The 23290-nt window shown below is 34.3% G+C and overlaps 1 protein-coding gene and 1 pseudogene across 13 annotated transcripts in view; both read right to left on the bottom strand.

The window, feature by feature from the left end:
* ADGRL2 (adhesion G protein-coupled receptor L2) overlaps nucleotides 1-23290 on the bottom strand; it is a 273598-nt gene that overhangs the window by 69318 nt on the left and 180990 nt on the right. For all 13 annotated transcript variants that reach the window (XM_027114165.1, XM_027114166.1, XM_027114169.1 and 10 more), the window contains one exon: nucleotides 11533-11746. In XM_027114165.1, the coding sequence (XP_026969966.1) occupies nucleotides 11533-11746 (214 nt within the window). The remainder of the gene's footprint in view (nucleotides 1-11532; nucleotides 11747-23290) is intronic.
* LOC113624409 (60S ribosomal protein L22 pseudogene) lies at nucleotides 15221-16288 on the bottom strand (annotated as a pseudogene).

Below are 23290 nucleotides of genomic sequence, written 5' to 3'. Positions count from 1 at the left end.
TACAAAGAAATATCCTAAAATGTACATATCAACCTAAGACTGTGGAACACTGTGCCAATTTCAAGAAACTAACTTTCAAGAATTAGTTAGTTTAGTTAGTTTCTAAATTTCAAGAAACTAACACATTATAAATAAAAATAGCAGGGGTGGATTCAAGTTTTGTAAGGTCTACAGCTTATAATACTTAGGGGTACCAATTTAAGGAAAAAATAGAAAAGAATTACAAGTAGAAAATGAGGTACCAAAGTGAATACTTATTTAGGAAAAAAAAAAGGAAAAAAAAGGAAAACACAGCAAACAACACAAATTTTCAGAAAGCCTAAAAGTATCACAAGTTACAAAACCCAGAAAACTAAAAAACATTTTAATAATTTAATTGCCTCCCATTCCTTTACAATTCTTTCCTTAATAATTTTTTCACCATATATCTTAGGATTGTCTCTTCACAATTTCATAGTGTCACTTTCTATAATTTTGCTTTTCCTCCTAAACAGCTGATCAAAATTTATTTTTCATTATTGATGGTTTGGATACTTTAGGCATGTCACATACTTTAGCACAATGTCACAGGTGCTCATGTGCATTGAAGTGCTACAGCCTGTGCTCCACAAACGCAGGTATTCTGATACATTCTATTTGATATGATACTCATTAAAAGGGGAGAACAGTATGGGGCATTTACAATTGTAAGTACTACTTTTGGATATGTTCTCTGTGTACTACTGTATATAATCCACCAAGAACATACAGGAGAGAACTTCTGTTCTGATTAGTTATCTATAAGAACCCTTTAATGACTGAAAGAATTTTCCAGCCTAGCTTCTGGTTCCAGATATTCCAAACATTATTTCTCCACCACTGACCACATATCTCAGGTGCCATGGAACACTTTTAAACCGTAATATGACATCCGGCCTTGCATATTTACGTCACAATCAGTAGGGCAGTATAATGAGTAATAGGAGTACTTCTAGAGGCCAGTTCTTCACCAGAATAGCTAACAATAACTAAACTGTACATGAGTGTCTACAAACCACATAAAAATACCCCCACTAGACTCAAACTGAATTTATCACCAACTGAACCTCCACTTAACAGAATCCCCAAATGCTCTTAGCTACCCCTAAGCAGCCATAAATGAGAGGAATTGTAACAGAGAAGTCAGAGAATGAAATCAAAACCTTAAAAGATTGTGTTTAAATATCATACTTCAGCAAATTGTACAAAAACATGACCCTGCTAGGGGCCCTGAGAATGCCTTGGAAGAGGCCTGTTCAAGCAAAAGGCTCTGACATTAAAGATTCATTACTAGCTTCAGGATAAACCCACCTTTAGAAACAGTACCTTTTTCACAAATTACAGTTGAATTCATTAAAAATGACAGACCTATAGTCTGAAAAACAGAAAATTGTCTTGAGATTGACAACTTATACAGAGTGACTCTCATTTCAGACATTATCTTCAAGGCCGTGGGGGATTCTAAAACCACGTCTTTATTGGTTGCATATGACAAGCGAAGAAATATTGGGAGAACTGCAACACATATTAGCTACACGATACACCTGATTGGTTTATATGAAATAAATATTAAGATTACAGAGTTGCTCACTTCTTTATATTTCTTCAAAACTAGACTTTTCCTAGAACCATCTGAGAGATGTTAGCTCTCATCCTAATTGTGGAATAGCAAACAGCACTAAAAACTGTAACTAAATTGCTATAAGACATTTAAAGAAAATAGTAAGTAAAAAGAATAAGTCTCTAAAATCTGCAAGACATAAATATTAGTAAAATGCTATCAGAAATCTAATTACTCACAATAATTTTTCTTAGGCAATATACAAAGTAGATATCCATACTGGTGTTTTCTGTTATTGCTGTTGTTGTTAATATAGTATAGGTGTGCAATGTCATTATATAATATATGGAAAAATTAATAGGGCCATAATAAATGACAGTTTAAGCTGTTTTTAAACAATTGATATCAAATCTTTTTCTCTCTTCATTTAATAAAATTAGTCAATAGAGTATATTATGAATGATACCGACTCACAATTTCTATCCCGTTTTTGATGTGGCAAAGTCAAGCAGCTAAACTGCTAGTAAGAAAATAAAACAAGGATTTATAGTAAACTGACAATTAAAAATATTTTCTCCACCAAATAACATATAGGCAACTTTTTTTTACTTAATTAGAAATCTCAGTAAAATAAAAAGGATAATGAGAATGGAAAATTCTCAACTTTACTCAAAATTATATTTTGCTATTATTTATGACATAATAAAATAATAAACAGCATATTTTCAGACAGTGGAATTATTCCAAAGCTTCAATGAATACATAAATTTATTTCCTGGTAATAAAAATGCCTATATGAACTGCATAAGATAAATAATTCCAAATTCTTAGGTGAACTTACAATTCATAATTTGTTTTAATTTTTTATACTGGTAGAAAATATGCTTTATACTACAGTTCAGTAGCATTTATCTATGAGTTTTTCGTAAGAGGAGAAAACAGAAGAAAAAGCCATATCCAAAGGAAAGATAGTGGCAATGTCTTGATTTGAAACTCTAAAATAAAATTCTATTTCTATTCTCTACAACTGTGATTAAACAACTATATTTATTTGTTCCAAGTATAACTCTTTTTAAAAGGATGCTTGTAAGTATGATTTATATACTGACGCTAGTAGTATTGACTTCAGAAAGCAGATACACACTAAAAAGAAATCATACTTAGGTACAAAACAAAGTACTCAAATGAGTATTTGAAAATAGTCTTATGTAAACAGATTTAGCGTGCTTTCATCTAGTTATTTAACATTTGATTGTCCAATACATTGTAGTAATATAATGCTGAATTAGACCTGGTTTCTGTCACTTAATAAATTGATTTGTTTAAATTTACTTTGTAAATAGAAACTCATGTTTAGTGTGTAACAGAGAATGTTCTAAGAGAGTAAAAATCTACAAGGTATATGACAATACATGTACTACTGAAATACCACTGTCATCTCATCCATTAACACTCACCTCTCAAATGAGAAAGCTGGCATAAGTGATAACTGAGACTATGAAGATTACTATAACATTAAAATTCAAATGGATATTCATATTCACTTTTATTTATTCTCCTCTCTTTAGTTTCAAAAATAAAAACCACTTCTAATCATAAAAACACCAGAGTTTAAATGAGATATGTCTTTACTTTTAAAAAAACTATAGTCCCTATCTCTCATCTGACAGTAGCTGTCCAAAAATAAAATCAAATTCAAACTTTCATGGTATTATTTAAGGCTCTTAATTTCACTGAATAATCCTTAGGAAATATAGTGTCCTTAGGGAAAATGGTTCTGGCTTCCTTGACCACCAGTACACAAAGGTAAAACCCACATATTAAGCACCAGTAAAACCAGCAGGTCACACTTGTACTCTCAGTGTTCATTATCCAGCAGAATTATTTTACTAATTTTCATCTTAAAAGGAGAAACAGAGGACCCTGTAAGGCAGAATCTCTGACGTGACTGTTTCTTTCTTCCACATTTGAAAAGGAGGGTCATAAGGGATATTAAGATGATTTGCCTTCTAAGCCATTTTATAATTTATTAGTCTTTCTTACACACTACATGTGAATGTTTAATATGGTTCATGTTTATTACTGCCAATAGTCTTTCCTTTCTATAATGCGTGCTTTGGTTTAAACGCCTATCAGTAAGTGACATGCAAAGTATGTGCTCAATTAGATATACCAATTAGGGCTTTAATTGTTATTTATTACTGTACTAAGGTTCAAGAGTTTGTGCTAGTAACCTCCCAATCCTTGGCCAAAGAGAGGTGCTTGTAATTCCAGTTAGCTGTCTTAAAACAACTCAGCCAAGAGTGAAAGAATTAGTGCAAATCCATCACCCAACAGGAAATAACCTAAATACATCTCAGAGATGATGAGTTAGCAGCATCTGAGTTATTTATTTTTGCCCAGATGCATGTTTTCTTAATGGACAAATGGTTGATAAACCTGACACCACAGATAGATAAAAGCACTTGGGATAAACAGCATAAAGGTAAGGCTGCAGTTTCTCAGAAATGGCAGGCTTAGACCCTATGAGAATGAATAGGTACACTGAATAAATACTAGGCAAGAGAAGGGTACCCCTTGACTGGCAACTATTGATAATAACGCAAGAATAAAATATGTAAACCCCTAAAATATTACAAAACATCAAATTAGATGATGGAACAGATTTGGCTAACTTTTCCCTCTAAAAAATGTGATTAATAAGGAAGGGATGTGAATATCTTAGAAAGATGAGTTTTAAGTTTATTGATACCTATAAAGAGGTCAGGGAACAAAAAAATAACTAAGTAAAACTTCTTTTGGGCTTCCTTGGCGGCACAGTGGTTGAGAGTCCGCCTGCCGATGCAGGGGACACGGGTTCGTGCCCCGGTCCGGGAAGATCCCACATGCCGCGGAGCTGCTAGGCCCGTGAGCCATGGCCGCTGAGCCTACGCATCTGGAGCCTGTGCTCTGCAACGGGAGAGGCCACAACAGTGAGAGGCCCGCGTACCCCCCCCCAAAAAAAAAACCTCTTTTATATAGCTCTGACTAGGATACAAAGTTTCTTTATGAAGACTGAATCATCAATATAAAAGTTGAAAGGGTTGTATGTCAAGGAGAGTATGCCCACACAGAAATCTGTAATCATGAAGTTTGTCAGAGAACACTGGGCAGAACTGTGACTACATTTTAATGGATTTTCTTGGTTAAATTCTGAGAATCTTCGAACATGCATCAGTTGTCACATGAAGGTTTTGTGTGGATGTGTGCATGTATTTAAGTATCTCCTTTCTTTAAATATTTTACACACACTTAGTATCTATCAGTATACTTGAAAATAACAGAAGTACATATACAAAACTAGATAACAGAATTTTTTAAGAATAATTATTAAATATTATTTAAGAATCAATTTTCATGCAACTAGGATATTAATTAATGAGGTTTCAGGTATAGAGGATTTGAGGTTTCAGCCTCTGTGGCAAATAAATTACCTTCTTAAAGGTTCACAAAGTAAAAAGAAGGATATCGTGTTGCCACTCCTTCTCAAAGATATTTTAAAAATAAGTGAGGAGAATATACATGCTGCAATGTGGATGAAGTGTTTTGACTGCAATGACAGTTGATTCTCCAAGTGAAACGAGAGAGAGCTATACTATGATGAGTCCTAAATTCCTCGGCAGTTCCAAAAATCTGTTATACAATAACTCTCTTAAAATAGAAGCAATGGCCTATGGCTTTTCCTGCCCATAAAGAGTCCTTATGAGAGTTATGTGCCTTGCTTCGTAGCAAGAAGGGAGGTGAAGAAGCCAATGCACTCATTTTTCCAGTCTCACTCTATAACCTACTGTAATGTAAAGAACGACGGAACAGAAAAAAGTAATGCACATATGTATAAAATAACACATTTCTTCAAATCCTCAGGCACACAAGAAATTATCACCACTTGAATTGCTGTTGGGTTAACACTGTTAAATAAAATGTAATTATTATACTTGAAGATAATAAGTTGGGACACTGATAGGTTTAGAAAAGGAAAATTCAAGGATAGAGAAGTTATTGAATGGGGTATAGGATGGGAATAGATTAATCTGGTCCCTACTCTGTGCTTATGTCCATCATCCCAACCTTTGTGGACAAGATCTAGGCTCTGAAATAAGTTTTGGCTCTTACTTAGCTTAATTTAATTAAATTGTTCCCATGTTCTAGAAGCTAGATTTTTTTCCCCTTAAGTTAAAAAAAATCTCTGAATTGTACTCCTACTTCATAAATCTAGACTATGTATTTATTCCTTGCCTGGATGACTGTGACTAGGGTGGTATCTAATTCATATGGCCTATGCAAGGCTGAATGCTATTTTCGTAACTTCTATCCTGAAACTCTCCTCTCCTGAAAAATCCTAATGCGTTCTTTTATTTGAGCTAAATAGAATAAAAATCTTCAGCAGCAGTGAGAAAAAAGTGAATCTCTTTTGTACTTTACTGTTGGCTTATGAGACACTACCCTCCTGTTCTTGTTCTGATTTCCTTGATGGTAACTTTACCTCTGCCCCTTAAATGCAGGTGTTCTCTAGAGCTTTTCACATGCTCAAACCACATAACTTCTGTAGGTAATATTATCTGTTCACCTGTAACTACCAAGTATATGTTTATGTTTGCTTCATCTGTATGTTCTTCTTTCGACACTCTTGTGAGTGCCAGATCTGTAAAAACAACTGTTTGCTGAACTATTTATTTATATTCCACCATGTTTCCCAAATAACTTAAAGGAACTTAAATCGGTAGTTTAACAACCAAAAATATACTGTATTTTATTTAACAAGTAACCTACTGTAGTTGTGCTATGAGGTTCTAGCCAGTTGGTATCCATAAGTGGGCTAAAAAACTTGGCTAAAATCTTTGAAGGAATCAGGCTAGTTCCCTAAGTCTAGGACACTATTTTACTTTCCTTGGGCAATTTCAACACACAAAAAAAGGGCCTATCTTTGAATCAATTACACAAAATATACCTTTCCTACTGCAGGGAAAAAACTGAGGCATGTATTCTTATCATCTTCTTGAGAGCAGCACATATTACTTTTAGAACCTCTTTGCACTGACAGAGGTACACTGATGTACATCTGATAGTATGAGTTAAGACTGAAAAACTGGACCTACCTACGCCCGTTAACCTTACATTTAATATTTTTTTAAAACCCAGTAAACATTTACATACTTTCTTACTTTCAGATCTCTTGGCTGGAGTGCTAATAAAAAAAGAAAAACCTAAGGACAATTACGAAGCATAATCTAAGGCACCAAACCACCTTGATGAGAACTGGCAAGTTCTTAGAGTGAATAAATGAACAAAGGGACAGTTATAAGCAATACCAGAAGAGGATCTCAGGTACAATTTAGCACATCACTTTAACTAGATTGTACCCAATGCTACAAAGAAACAGTATTGTTAGCAAAATTCTAATTTACTTATTCATCAAATACTTCAGAGTAGTAATAAGAGGTGTTTTTTTTTCTTTGCTTTAATGAATTCAAAGTGTTGAAACTGTTTCATGTTTAAGTTACCCCACTACAATTATCTTCAAAGAGTGCTAAAAAAATTATCTCTAATGGTGATCATTTTATAGAGTATTAAAACACGTATCATTTTAGGAAGGAGTTTCATTTATCACTTTTTAGGATGAGCCATTCAGTGTACTTAAAAGACAAGTAGAATCAGTTAGTAATAGAGTCTTGGTTTCATACCTTTAAGTGAGCAGGAAATAGAAAATAGAGAATAAATAACAATTATTGATACTTTTACTATCACCAAGTCAAGAATTACAAGTGTGTTTATTTACTTGACTCTCAACTGATGAAGTGATGACAGTGGGGCAGGGGTAGAAAAGCCTTGAATTATAATATAAACATATTTTATGGTATTGAAATTTCTGTGCCTATATCCATTATTATATGTAGAAAACAGGGAGTTTCAAATTTAATAGAAAAATATCTAGTGCTTTTATTTAATTTTTCCAAAGAGAAATCTCCTACATTAAAGAAAAGAAGTCTGATTTTCTACATTATTAATACATTTTTCTGATGATTATAAATAGAAAAATTTGTCAAATTATTAGGAGTTTGGTGAAAATAACTCTTACTTTATTTGTAAATACTGAAAGAGTATCTTTAAATTTAAAAAATAGGGACAAGTATTCTACACATTCAATAGTTATTCTGTAATAATTCAGCTGCAAAAATATTGTCTATCTAATTTCCTTAGAGCTATTTCAAACTATGTAATAGTCAAATATGGTGGACTTCCTTTAGTGTTCATAATCTGACATACACAGAATGGAGTAGTTATAAATTACCACTATGAAACTCATTTTTAAGTCATCTTAACATCGTCTTCCTTGTCAATAAAGTGTTCATGTTTAAATTGTCATTGTGTTGATTAAATAATAATAAGCCACTAGTATAATACAACAATATAAAAATGGAGTTTCTACAGGCAGTTTTGGAACTAACCCCTTATTTTCCCTAACACACAGTAAATTGTTCAGAGATTTTGATAGCAAGGAAATTACAGTATGCTTTCACAGAATTTAAATACCCCAAACTCTAGTTCCTTTAAAATGTATTATCAAAAATGTAGCCCTGCTTTTATAACATAATGAAACAATGAAAATAACTTGCCATCTTATCTTGTACATTTCCTATACTATGCAATTACATTTATATTAACAAGTATGATAAGGCTTATGTGTTGTGCTAGATATTTAACCATGTATTTAAACGTATAACCCGACAAACAAAAGTAAGTTACCTAAAAAGCACAATTCCTCAGGGCCAGCTCTTTTCAAATTCTCTTTGTACTAACTCCCACTGCTTTTTTGCCTGTCAGTCTAATAAAAACAGGTAATTGTACATAATCATTTTTCACTTCCTATTTCTCTCTGGCTTAGTTCTAGATGCTCATGTGATATCACTACCACTGAACAGTCGGATCAACATATTAAGAATGAATAAATGGTCAATTATCAGGGATTACCTTTATTGTCTGCCTGCTATAGGCAGTTCTCAATTTTTTAAATACTATGGGCAAATTGTTCTATTACAATTTTATTGGAGCACAGAATCCATTCTTCTAAAGAAGGTATATTATCCTACGTAGTTTGTTTCACAAGCAAGATTTCAAATCCTACATAGTCCATAAAGGACTTTTGTTTTTTTAAAAAAAACAAAATACAAAACAAAACAAAAAAACACAAAAAAACTTTATCCAGTGCCATTTGTGCAAATAAGAGTTTACCTTAATTTTTTAATAACTACCCTTTAAAAACTAAATAAAAGCATTTTGATGGAAATCTTTCAAAAGTATTATATATGTCCTCTTGTTTATTAAAAGTATCTTGATCAGTATGAACATTAACAAAAAACTTACTATAATCTGCTATCAATAAAAATATGCTAATACCTATTCTGTTTGAAATTAGAGATTTTACAGCAATTTGTACCCATACTCTTATAGACTGGATTTTTAAAAAACAGTTTTTCCATTATTTCCTTAATCGCTCTTATCACCTTTAGATGATTTCACTGTGCCTACACTGATCAGACCTCAGTCTAGAAAATTTCCTGCTCTACTTTAAGGCAGACTAGCATACAAGCTACAAAACTGGACAGAGGACTGTTTTCAGTGGGGGAAAAGAGGCAAGAGGAGAGGGAGTAAGCTTTGAATAGAAAGATAAAGGGTTTTCCCAATAAACAAAATACAAAATCAACATTGTATAACTCTGTGAAACTTGTGTTCCTTCAGAGAGTCTCTATGTTCCAAATAACTGGGATTGCTGGATATTACTTTCAATCATAACGAACACAATTTTAATACCTTACATATAAGAAAACTCTAATTAAGGTGCCAAGAGTACCAAAATTTACGATAAAAAAAAAAAAAAGATGCCAAGAATTAGGTGCTCTGTGTTAATGCAGAGGAAAGTCCATACCCATTGTCAGCAGTTTTTTGTATTCTATTTACTTGTAGAAACACAACTGTCCAGTTAGGAGATATCGTTCACATATTTTATAGTTTATAACACACTTTCCAACACATTTTTAAAACACAAAATTAACCAAAATTGGTATATTATCCAAATAACTTTCTATCTTCCTTCCTTCCTTCCTTCCTTCACCCCACTTCCTCCCTTCCTTCCTATTATCTATATATGAAGAAAACAAGAATGAGCGCTATATGTTTTAACTTTCTTAATCTGTTGTTTTTATTTTGTTTGTTTTTCTAAAACTGAAGATCAATAGAAGACAAGCCACAGATTGAGAGGAAATATTTGCAAAAGACATATCTGATAAAGGACTGTTATCCAAAATATATTTTAAAAAACTCTTAAAGGAAATTCCCTGGCAGTCCGGTGGTTGGGATTACGCGCTTCCACTGCAGGGAGCACAGGTTCGATCCCTGGTCAGGGAACTGGGATCCTGCAAGCCATGCAGCGTGGTAAAAAAAATAAAAATAAAAAACTCTTAAAGCTAAACAATAAGAAAACAACCCAATTACAAAAGGGGGCAAAAGACCAGAACAGACACCTCATCAATAAAGATACAGAAATGGCAAGTAAGTATATTATGAGGTGTTCAACATGATATGTCATTGGGGAATTGTAAATTAAAACAATGAGATATCACTATACACCTATTAGACTACCCAAAATGTAAAACACTGACAATACTAAATGCTGGTAAGGTGTGGAGCAACAGTAACTCTCATTCATTGCCAGTGGGAATGCAAAATGGTACAGTCACTTTGGAAGACAGTTTGGCAGTTTCTTACAAAACTAAACACACTCTTACCATATGATCCAACAAATCACGCTCCTTGGTAGTTGCCCAAATGAACTGAAAACTTATGTTCACACAAAAACCTGAACAGATGTTCACAGCAGCTTTATTCATAATTGCCAAAATTTGGAAGCAATCAAGAAATCCTTCAGTAGGTGAATGGATAAACTGTGGTACATCCAGACTATGGAATATTATTTAACACTAAAAAGAAATGAGCTATTAAGCCATGAAAAGACATTTACTAAGTGAAAGAAAGCAATCTGAAAAGGTTACATTCTGTAGGATTACAACTGTGTGACATTCCAGAAGAGGCAAAACTGTAAGAAAATAAAAAGATCAGTGGTTGCCAGGGGTTAGATGGAGGGAGGAATGAGTAGGTGGAACACAAAGGATTTTTAGGTCAGTGAAACTCTTCTGTATGATATTACAATGGTGAATAAGTGTCATTATAAATCTGCCAAAACCCACAGAATGTACAACAACAAGAGTAAACCCTAACGCAAACTGAGAACTTCAGGGGATAATAATGTGTCAATGTGAGGTCATCTACTATAACGAACGTACCACCATGGTAGGGGATGTCAGGATGTCAATGGTTAGGGAAGTCTTACACGTGTGGAGATAGAGTATGATAATTCTGTGTACATTCTGCTCATTTTTGCTGAAAAAATAAAGTTTACTAATTTAAAAAAATTACGGAACAATTATTGCCAAAGACCCAGACATTTAAAACATTCTTGAATTATAAAATATTTCAAAATTTTGAAGGCTTAAACAAGATTACATTTCAATTACTTTTATTCTATGATGTATAAAAAAACCTGTAATACGTATTCCTTCTGATATGTCAATCTATATTACATTTCAAGATTACATTTCAATTACTTTTATTCTATGATGTATAAAAAAACCTGTAATACGTATTCCTTCTGATATGTCAATCTATATAAAAATGATATAGAGATTTAAGTGTTGTTGAAATATTATAAAGTAGAAGTCAACATTAGTAGGTAAAACCCTAACTCACTTTAATGAATAGGCTGAGATATGCACTGTATCTATCCAGTCTGGAGTTATGATAATACTTTTACGAATTTGGATGTAGTAACTAAAATGGGATAATAACACGTGAACATTTACCTTTGAGTCATAATTTTGAAGGCATCTGGGAGGTAGCAGTCTGTATTCTCCATCTGAAATGGGTCAGCATCACAAATCTTGTCGTCTGTCCGACCATAGTTAGCGCTCTCAATCATGATGACATCACTGCCGGGACATCGTAGATCTATAGAATAACCTTCACAGGATAATTCTCTACGAACTAACCCAAATGGTAAAGCTGCTCTGCTGAAACCTTAAAAAAGAAAAAAAAAAATTAACTCATTTATGAAGTATATTATTTTAATAAGGCATTTTCAAGTAATATGAGTCATGTCTATATCCAAGAGATGTCATACAAAGTATGTTTTTCAAGCCATCATTCATACATTTATTCAATAATTCTCTGGATCTTTACTATGAATCACTAATGTATTATTAAATTTTTAATATATATCTTTAGCTGGATTATTCATCTTTATAAGACAATTTTAAATTACTTTAATAAAATATTTTCTGTATAACCTAGTCACAATCAGAAATTAAGTGGCCCTTTTTGAGTAAACCCAAAGAAAAATGACGCATTTGATCAATGGATTTATAAAGAGTGACAAGATATACAAATACAGAATGCAACAATTAAAAAAAGATCGGTTTTCATTTACGAATGAAATCAAAGCTCTGCTATACAGGACACTGGCCTTACCCATTTAATGTAGACATATTAATTGCTGTTAATAGAATTATCTTAAAAATACATTTGTCTTAGCGTCTCCCAAAATAACTAAGACACTATGACAGTATCATACTTATGGCACAATAACTTATTTCAATTTGTAGACTCTTTACTGAAAACTGACATAAATGAAAGGATTCAGCAGATGGGCATTCAAAGGAGCCAGCACTGCTCCAATCCAGTCCAAAAAGCTGAAACCCCCAAAAGGGGCAAAATTTCTGAGATTCAGTTTTGTCATTTACAAAATGGAGATGAAACATCTATGATGTTATTATTTTTTCCTACCTGTGTGACTCTAAAATGAGATAATGTACAGAAAAGCACTTAATAGAAAGTGCCATATGAACTTAAGTATGGTGCATTAGGCGGCATGTAGATAACCAATGTTCATGAGTGCTATAAAAAAAGATTCCAAACAGAATAGGAAATTAGAATTTTAGGTTTTAATCACGGTTCTCAAGCAGGGGTCCTCTAAAGTAGTAACAGAGCATAGAACAAAGGTAAAAGCAGAGAATGCCAAGAACAGCCAACAACAACTATGTGTGGGAGAAGCACATCTCTGTGTGCTGCTGTGCTACCTATGGGTTACCTACCATATCAAAAACTTCTACACTGACCCAATTTTTTATTTCAGTTCTCTAACTTGTTGCCATCTATAGCGTTTCTTTTATAAAAGACTAGCATTAATTTCAGTATTTTTTCGTATCTCTATCCTTTTAATTACTCTGCATCACACGAGTCATCCCTTATATCCCTTTTTACTGGAAAAAAAAAAAAAATGACATTCAGAAGTAAACTGTTCCAAGACACAAGCTTCTGAGTTGAAGAGCTACGTTCTGTCCAGGTCAATCCAATGCTAAAACCTGTTCTCTTTAACTGTTGCACAATGTCTCTCACTAATACAATAAAATAAACAGACTCCTGGATAAACATGCATCTTCTTTCTAAAATGCAAACAATCCTGCGAAAGGATTAGTTAGTGGGTTGTACCTTGGTATGATTTAGAAAATCAGCAATTCTCAAACTTGGCTGAGGTCTCAGTTCTACTGAGAAAACTAAAAATGTAATTGGGATAGAGAGAGAAGAAAAAGACACAGCTTAGAGCACAGAAATCTTCAGGGGATTGAGGCAAACGCCAACTTTGGTAGGTTTTCACTAAGAAGATTTATGGTCTTACGAGATTACAAAAAGAGAAGCGCACTATCAATGAAGAAGGAATACAGAAACGGAGCTGGGCAATATCATGAAAAACAGTAAAGGGGCCAACCTTTCAACCTTTTCCCAAGTTCATAAATAAACTTTTACATATGTTATTGCTTTCTTCCATTTGCTGATACTGTACTGCTTATACAAATAATTCAGCTTAAACTAGTATTATAGTTGTTTTAAATGAAAATATGTTTTAGGGTTTCAGAAGCAGACACATTTCTGTGGCAAAAAGCTGTGTGAAAATTCAAACAAGTGCCATCATATAAAATTTTGGAGCACTGCATATTTTAAAGCCAGAGATGATTTGCAATTATAATACCTTGTAAATCATATTATTAGAGAATTACAAATATGAGAAAATGTTACTATAAGACTGACTTGGAGCCAAAATTCACAAGTTGTAGTATTTGTCAAAAATATAGAATTGATTCTGAAGCACTGTGGTTTTTAACTTGAGCTCCTTAATTTTTGTTGTTGACAGTTTGCAGGATTATAGTTATGGTTCTAAATGAATTTTCCTCTGCTTTTGAAAGATATTTGAGAAATTGCAGAAGTCTTGCTGTTTTGATAATTCAGAGAAAGGATTTTTAAAGCCTTAATATTAGTCATCCAAAAAGGTAAAGTATGGAAAAAGAAAAGAAAAAAAATAGAAAGATCAGCACACTTTACTAATGTAGTAGATTTCCAATACAGAATTTTCTGAAGAACAGATCATGGTACTTATACTTTCATTGCATAGAACTGAATGAGTTCTTAATGGTGAATGTTGCTTTATTTAATGCTATAATATTATTGCCTTAAATCATGTGTTCTCTTTACTAAATTCTTGCTCTCTCACCTGTTTCCACTGAACTTTATACTTATGTATAAAATTTAAAAATTGCTTGTTATTACCACATGGTACTGTGGCTATTCATTTTTAATATATATCTTCCCTGCTAGACTCTGATGATAGTTAGTTATAATTCTAATGCCTAGATTGGTACATGATACATAATTCCAATAACTGCTATCAAACCACATTGCCAAGTTGAACAACTAGTATCTGTTTAAAACAATATAAATTACAATGCGTTTTCCTCTGTAATATCTATTGCCTTTGGCAGTGAAAACAAAGAGTGAGCATTAAGAAACAGATAAATACTTAATAATCAATAAAATTGTTATATCCTCAAAAAAAGAAAAAAATGTTTAAATTCTGTCAATTAATTATTTTCTAGGTACCACTGGGGTTCATTAGTGTTTCTCACAAAGACAGACGTTTATGAACCTTCCTTTATTTAAATCCTGTGTTTCCAACTGGATATGGATATATATATATACACATATATATATATATATCCATATAAAACAAATATGAAGAAAAAAATAAAAAGTAAATATTGTAGTAGCTAACATTTACATAGCAATTACAATGTTCAGATACTGTCCAAACTGCTTTTTATGGATCACCCTTTTTATGATCACCAGCATCATCAACAACTATCAACACAACAAAAAACAATGGAGTAGTTAACTGTAACAATACCCATTTACAGAGTATGAAACTAAGGCATTAAATAGTAAGTAATTCAGGGTCTCAAGGATTACTGTGAGTTAGATTCTAACGCATGCAGGGTTCTCAGATTCCAGAGCCCATGGTTTTAGTAATGGCCATGAACAGAAAGGGATTCTGTGACTTCTCAAGCCACCATGTTGATAATACAAACAAGATTAACTTTATAATTTTTCATACCATCTGAAATTCACCAAAAAATGTTAGTGAATTTGACAGGAAGCAATTATTTTAAAGGTTCACACAACATATAGATAATGATGAAAATTGTATTTTTGGAAATGTAGCGATGTGTGCCATAAACTTATTGAGAGCAAAATCTATACTGTGCAAGTATGGACATACAGAAAGAGTACTGAACAGTACAGATGTCTGGGTCAGCCTTGTGAACTTGGCTAAGTCATTTTATTTTTCTGGGTTTTAATTTCTTTTTCTGAAGGATTAAAGTCATTTCAAAGTCCTATCAAATTTCACCAATCTATGATTCTAAACAGGCAAGCTCCTTTTAATCAGGTATACATGCTACTCTAATATTTTCAAGTGGTCAACACTTAAGACATTTGTTTCTCTATTTCTTTAAAATATAAACATATGAGAATGTTAGCATGGATGGACTATGGCACAATAATGTAGATTGTATGGTACTGCCAAGAAAATTCTCAAAAGTACATGGATGAATTAGTCCGGATTCTTTCTGGATTAACTATTTTAACCAAAGACTTACTGGAAGGGAGAGAATAAACATGGGCCAATTATTAAATCAAAAGAAAAACCCACGTAAACTTTTTTTTTTTTGGTTCCTAAGTTTTATTCAAGAACTCATACAAAATATTACACATAACTGAGTTTTAATCCTCATCTTCCTCCTCTTCTTCATCTTGATTAATCTAGAAGTAACGCAATTCGTAACTCTTTGCTGTTAGTAACTACGCCTAACCAGTCACATAGATTATTCTTCTTCAAATATATTTTTGGTGATATATTTCAAATACCTTTTGGAAAAAGGCACCTCAGAAGTTACAGTAATCTTGCTTTGCTTTTTTCAACTGTTACAATACCTCCACCAAGATTCCCAGCTTTTCCATTCACTTTGATTCTCTCCTGAAAAAACTGTTCAAGATTGGTGGCATCCATGATTCCATCTTCTACAGGATGGGTACAGTCAAGAGTAAACTTCAGGACCTGCTTCTTTTTTTTTGCCCCTCTTCGCCACAAGCTTTATCACGGGCGCCATGGTAGCAGCGGATGGCAGAAAGCATAAATTTTTCAGAAAAATGTAAATTCTTATGCTTTCTTTGGGCACTTCTCCCCTATTTTCCTGAAAACTTCAAGGGGTATAGCTTCAAACTCTTCCACCAGCAATGGGACTTCAAAGAAGTTTGGAAAGTCTTAAATAAAACTATTGCAATTAATATTAATTTTTAAAATTCAACATTTTCACTAAGTAAATCTTATGAAAAGTCAGAACAAAACTTATTCCTAAAAACACTTATTTACACCTTTATTTATATCACATTAATGACTTACTATACTGAGTCACAGGAAGAAATCATCACAGGTATCAGTACCATTTCTTAATTGCACTTTCTTCCTTTGTACATGAATTCATCCTTAATTGTTTAATGGCACATTTTTCAGGACTTTTTTCTTTTTTTTTGCGGTACGCGGGCCTCTCACTGCTGTGGCCTCTTCCGTTGCAGAGCACAGGCTCCGGACGCGCAGGCTCAGTGGCCATGGCTCATGGGCCCAGCCGCTCCGCGGCATGTGGGATCTTCCCTTCCCGGACCGGGGCACGAACCCGTGTCCCCTGCATTGGCAGGAGGGCTCTCAACCACTTTTCCACCAGGGAAGCCCCAGAACTTTTTTTAAATCACTAAGAGTATACGACTGACCCCCAAAATCACTGAGTATATGACTGACCCCCAAATATGACTTTGCATCAGAGTCATCTGGTAAGTATTTTTAAAGGCATATCTGCAAGCCCGAATCCAGCCCTACTGAATCAGAATATCTGGGTTCAGATGAAGGTAGGATATCTGTATTTGGGGAAGAAAATTTATTTATTTGCAACACACTGATACAATAACTAAGACATGCCAAGAATTTCTCCAAGGTCCTTTAAAATAGGTTTTCTCTATTACATATTTGTTAAGTCATCATCATATTTCCTCTTAATTCCCTAATAGTTTTACTTTAATCTTTGAACATATTCATAATGGCCACTCTGAAATATTTATCTGCTAAATCTAACAACCAGGCCCACAACAGAGGCAGTTTCTATTGAATGTTTTTTCTCCTAAGTATGGGTCAACTTTCCTGTTTCTCTGCATTAGCTTGCAAATTTTTTGTTGTTGTTGAAAACTAGACATTTAAAATAATACACTGTTAGCTACTCTAGATTCCTTTCCCCTGAGAATTGTTGCTGTTGTGATATTTTCTTTTTAGCATTCTGACTGAATTTAATCTGCTGACTCTGTCTTCCCCTGTACTTTGCAGCTGCCGTGTGTCTCTGTTCATTGTTGTTGTTGTTATTTTAATTCTTATTTTTATTTTCTAGTTTGACTTCCTAGGGATCACACCTGTCTCTGCATAGCTTAGTGATCAGCCAATGACTGAGCAAACAAAAACCATGAACCCATAATAAGGTCTCCACCCTCTGCTGATTGACCTGTATGTTAGGGAGAGTTCAAAGTTCAAGCAGTTTTCAAGTCAGCCTTGGTTATTTACTTTCTGCCACGTCCCCTCGCATCTCCTCTGCTCTGTGTGTAGCTTCTCAGTCAGTCAAGAACGCAGAGAATGTTTGGCTCTTTCATTTCCAAGGTTTCCTGGTTATGTTTCAGACTGGCACTCAGTCTCCCCACCTGGGACCACAACCTCAGGTTAGCAAGAGCTAGGGGTCTTCCCCATCTGTTTTCCACAGTGTTTACTACTTTTACTGACAACACTGCTGGGCATGGGTTCCCACACTCTACTCTAAATCAAGCCAACTCTCCCTGGCAGCTCAGTCACAGATTTTCAAGGCCAGCCTTGCTCTGACTAAACTAACCACAATGACATAGCCGAAGAGTGCAGGGTGCAGGGAGAAGCAGCCCCAGGCTAGAAGGCTTTAAACTTGAACTGTGTGTACCAAAAGTTCCATCAGCTTTTTTTTGTTTGTTTTTTAAAGAAATCGTTCCCAATTTCTTATATGGCTCTGGTTAATTTCCAGAGCCCTAAAATGTTGGTTGTTGACAATTTTGTTCAGTTTTATACTTGTTTGGGGGAAGAGGATTTGCCATCCTCTCCACCCCATCATCACTAGAAGTCCCTCTGAGGACTTTACAAATATATACTGACTAAAAATCCTCATAACAACCATATGAGATACGTATTATTATTGTCACTATTTTACAAAGGAAGAAATCGAGGCACAGAAAAATTATGTTTTCCAAAATCACACATCCAATAAGAATGCAATCAAGGTTTGAAACCTAATACTTCAGCTCCCAAACTCGTGTTTTTCAATGTTACTTTAATGCCTCTCCAAATGATAATGACACTTAGCAGCAGGTTGGGGACCCCTGTTGTACAGAACATAGTTAGGGTGTACTGGGTGCCTCTAGTCCTAGAGGAACAAGGGCAAAAAAGGAAATAGTTGTCTGATGGTCAAGTAGTCAATGAAATTGCTCAGTCAACATAATCAACATAAAGAAATGCCCAAATTAAAACTCTTTAATCACATTATTACTATGACATTTATTCTAAGCTGTACTTTCAATATATTTCTATTTCAACAAAGAAAAAAAAAAAAGCATCCCAACAAGCAAAGTGTAATCCAATCCATCTGACAATCGAAGAAAAAACTTGTGGGAGGCTCTGTGAGCAAAAAATCAATATTGCAGCTTTGTGCTGTGCAAATGTGAACACTGCCAAATAGTGGTGCTTAGAGTAAAATGAACTGTTTTGCTCCATTTTCTGCACTCTGAACAAATGACTTTGAAGACACTTTCCCTCCCAAGCTATAAAATGTCAAGCAATAAGTCTGTGCTTTAGGCTAGTGATTGGAATAAACACCTCCTGTCAACAGGTGCAGTGACTTAGGATTGAAATCTTTCATATTCAGGGAATAACTCCTAATAAACAGATGTACTGCTATGAGATGGGAATTTGTAAGACCAGAACTGGAATTCTAACATTGGATTTCACATCATTTATGAGCATTTTTGCAAGAAAATATGCTACTCTGGCAATACATAGTATACTGCTATAAGCTTACGCCTGTGGTGGACTTCAAACTCTTGTAGGAACATTTTGCTTTTCTAACATTGTCTCCCTCAGTCTGCTCTTTGGACATTTCTGTAAAATCATACATTCCAATAAAAGACTTTTTAAAGCTATAATATAAAAACTTCAACTTTTCTGGTACTGTTTTCCTTAATTACTTTGAACTGAACCCTGTCATGTATGCCCTGCTCATGCCAGCTATGGTCCCAGTAAGCACCATTCCTTTTGATTATCATGGTCCTCTATGGGACTGAGGCTGTGACTTCAAGCTCTACAGAAACATTAACTCAGACCATCGTCTATTACCAGTGGTGGAATATGAAATCTCTGATTTACTCCTGTTTATATATGCTAATAAGATTTCTTCCTAAAAGGGAAATAAGAAAAATACTTAATGAGAAGGGGGGCATGATTTCCACCAGGCTGAATTCTAGTTCAGAAGCTTCCAGAAAACTTATTCCCATTTCATTTTAATTTAGGTGAAAAGTCAGTGTTCAGAGTAAACCTAAAAGATAAATTATTTCACTAATAGTTCAACTTTTTCAATTTATCTCTGCATATTCATGAGGTTATTATAACAAAATTTTTAAAATCAAGGATGTATAATAAAACTTACCTTTGACCTAATGAAACTTCAAAGCTTTTGCACAGCAAAGGAAACCATAAACAAGACCAAAAGACAACCCTCAGAATAGGAGAAAATATTTGCAAATGAAGCAACTGACAAAGGATTAATCTCCAAAATTTATAAGCAGCTCATGCAGCTCAATAACAAAAAAACAAGCAACCCAATCCAAAAATGGGCAGAAGACCTAAATAGACATTTCCCCAAAGAAGATATACAGACTGCCAACAAACAGATGAAAGAATGCTCAACATCATTAATCATTAGAGAAATGCAAATCAAAACTACAATGAGATATCATCTCACACCAGTCAGTATGGCCATCATCAAAAAATCTACAAACAATAAATGCTGGAGAGGGTGTGGAGAAAAGGGAACCCTCTTGCACTGCTGGTGGGAATATAAATTGATACAGCCACTGTGGAGAACAGTATGGAGGTTCCTTAAAAAAACTACAAATAGAACTACCATATGCCCCAGCAATCCCACTACTGGGCATATACCCTGAGAAAACCATAATTCAAAAAGAGTCATGTACCAAAATGTTCATTCCAGCTCTATTTACAATAGCCCGGAGATGGAAACAACCTAAGTGTCCATCATCAGATGAATGGATAAAGAAGATGTGGCACATATATACAATGGAATATTACTCAGCCATAAAAAGAAACGAAATTGAGCTATTTGTAATGAGGTGGATAGACCTAGAGTCTGTCATACAGAGTGAAGTAAGTCAGAAAGAGAAAGACAAATACCGTATGCTAACACATATATATATGGAATTTAAGAAAAAAAAAATGTCATGAAGAACCTAGGGGTAAGACAGGAATAAAGACACAAATCTACTAGAGAATGGACTTGAGGATATGGGGAGGGGGAAGGGTGAGCTGTGACAAAGTGAGAGAGAGGCATGGACATATATACACTACCAAACGTAAGGTAGATAGCTAGTGGGAAGCAGCCGCATAGTACAGGGAGATCAGCTTGGTGCTTTGTGACCACCTAGAGGGGTGGGATAGGGAGGGTGGGAGGGAGGGAGACGCGGGAGGGAGGAGATATGGGAACATATGTATATGTATAACTGATTCACTTTGTTATAAAGCAGAAACTAACACACCATTATAAAGCAATTATACTTCAGTAAAGATGGAAAAAAAAACCCAAAAAACTTACCTTTGTATACTGAAAGGCAGTACGTTAAAAACTCATTCCATTTAAGCTTGCAGAATGTCACTCTATTGTTTTAGTTACTCTTAGTCCATTTTAAGAGATAGCTTTATCAATCAAACTCTAAAATATCTAATGTTTTGTGTTCATTAACATGTAATTCTTTAACCTGTCAGTATTATGTGAGAAGCCTAAACCATGGCATGTGCACAGTAAAAAAAAACTACTTTCACCTTTGAACTTGTGTTCATGCCAAGAACAAAAAAAATAAAGGAATGCAATGTCATTTTCCAGCACCCTGGCCTTGAAAATGTAGCAATTTGTGTGTTAAGTAAACTTGGTTAGCATGAAACACAAATCAAATCCTTACAAAAATATAAAGTTCTTGCAAAAGAAAGTGTTCAAACAATTTAAGGTCATGTAACTACAAAAGAGTCAACTCACCATATACGTGTGACATGCCTTAGCTTCTTGTGTCTTTCTGGTTTACAAAACATTTTTTTCTATTTTGGATATATTTTAAATTATGAAGCACTTCAATCAAAAAAATAATTTAGAAGAATTACATAAACAGCAAGGGAAAAAACTTTACCTCTGTGTTTTGTTAAAAGGAACAAAATTCTGGACACTTTGGACACTCAAAACGTAAAAATATACTGCAAGAATGCCATCAGCTATTAGGTTCAAATATGACTACTCCTGAAAAGCCTCTCAATATTTTAAGGAGAAAGTATGCATTATAAGTCCTTCAAAACATTTGGAGATTAAATTCCTTATTAGAAAGAAATTGATCTCTCCCACTTAAAAACCTGTAAATTATCTGGCAATGATTAATAATTCACAAGTGCCATTAAAATATAGCAATTTAAAAGTTATAAATTACTCTCAGTTTAATACTGAACTTTAAAAGAAAAATTCCTGGTAAGCATGTCTATTAAGAATAATATATGCCACAGACAGACGCTTTTAATAGTCTCAGCATATAGCTAGCTATAACTTCTTGAAAGTTCACAAACATACAATACTTTCATTCTGATCTATTTTTAAATATTAGTGAATTTTGTATTAAGCCTCAATATTACCCTTACTACTCAGTGCCTATGCCCTCTGCACAGGATGTTCTACTCGTTTTTCTCTTAGGAAACAATTATTCTCCAAAATCCAGTTCAAAGCTTCCCTAACAATGGGGAATGAAGAACCTGAGCTCAGGTTTGGGTCATCTATTTTCTTTCTTCCAATAAATATTTATGAGCGTCTACTATGTGCCTAGCACTCTTCCACACACTTGGAAAATGACAATGATCCCTGTGTCTGGGTAGCTTCCATAAGGAGTGAGTTCTCCTTGAGGAAAGATATCATCCACCATTACAATGCCAAGCCTGATAAAGAGTCAGTTTACAGTGGTCTCTTTATAGCGGACATAAAATAAAGACATGTTAAAACAATAGGTGTAGGAATGAAATGAGTGCATGAACAATTATGAGCTCCACTATCAGAGCAGGCAACATGTTGTTTACTTATATTCCTCTCCTACTGAACGCTGAGCGGCTGAATAGAAAGAAGTGAAGCTTATTTACTTTTGTGTCCTTAGTTTCCAACACAGTGCATGGTACATAGTCAGCAATCACCTTTTGCTTAGTTTTATTTTATGCATTATTTTATACCTTAATTCTTTGTACAAAAAGTTGTCAAATATACCCAAGATGAAGATGTTTTTATACAGGGGGAGAAAACACACACACCACAATTTTATCTTTTTATATATGTTAGTTTTAAAGTTTCTAGTTTTTTTTTTTTTGCAGTACGCGGGCCTCTCACTGTTGTGGCCTCTCCCGTTGTGGAGCACAGGCTCCAGATGCACAGGCTCAGCGGCCATGGCTCACTGGCCCAGCCGCTCCGCGGCATGTGGGATCTTCCCGGACCGGGGCACGAACCCGTGTCCCCTGCATCGGCAGGCGGACTCTCAACCACTGCGCCACCAGGGAAGCCCAAGTTTCTAGTTTTGAAGTTTAAGCTATGTACATTATCAGGAAATGTATTTAAAACATTTTATGTCGGGAGATAAAAATATATATATAAATGTAACAAAGATGACATCTTCACCAGAGTCTCCAAATCAGTGGGACTCAACTATGAAATGCACCCTTAAAAGACTGACCACCTGCTAGAGTTAAAAATCATCCAGGAGTTGTGGTCATTGGTCATGTGAAACCATCACAAAAACCAGAATAGCAACTTTACCACT

The sequence above is a fragment of the Aethalodelphis obliquidens genome, unplaced genomic scaffold (assembly GCF_003676395.1).
Source record: "Aethalodelphis obliquidens isolate GAN/ISIS:26980383/991018 unplaced genomic scaffold, ASM367639v1 scaffold13, whole genome shotgun sequence".
Classification (NCBI taxonomy): Eukaryota; Metazoa; Chordata; class Mammalia; order Artiodactyla; family Delphinidae; genus Aethalodelphis; species Aethalodelphis obliquidens.
The sequence above is the reverse complement of the archived record's forward strand: the minus strand, read 5'-3'. Positions and strand labels throughout refer to the sequence as shown.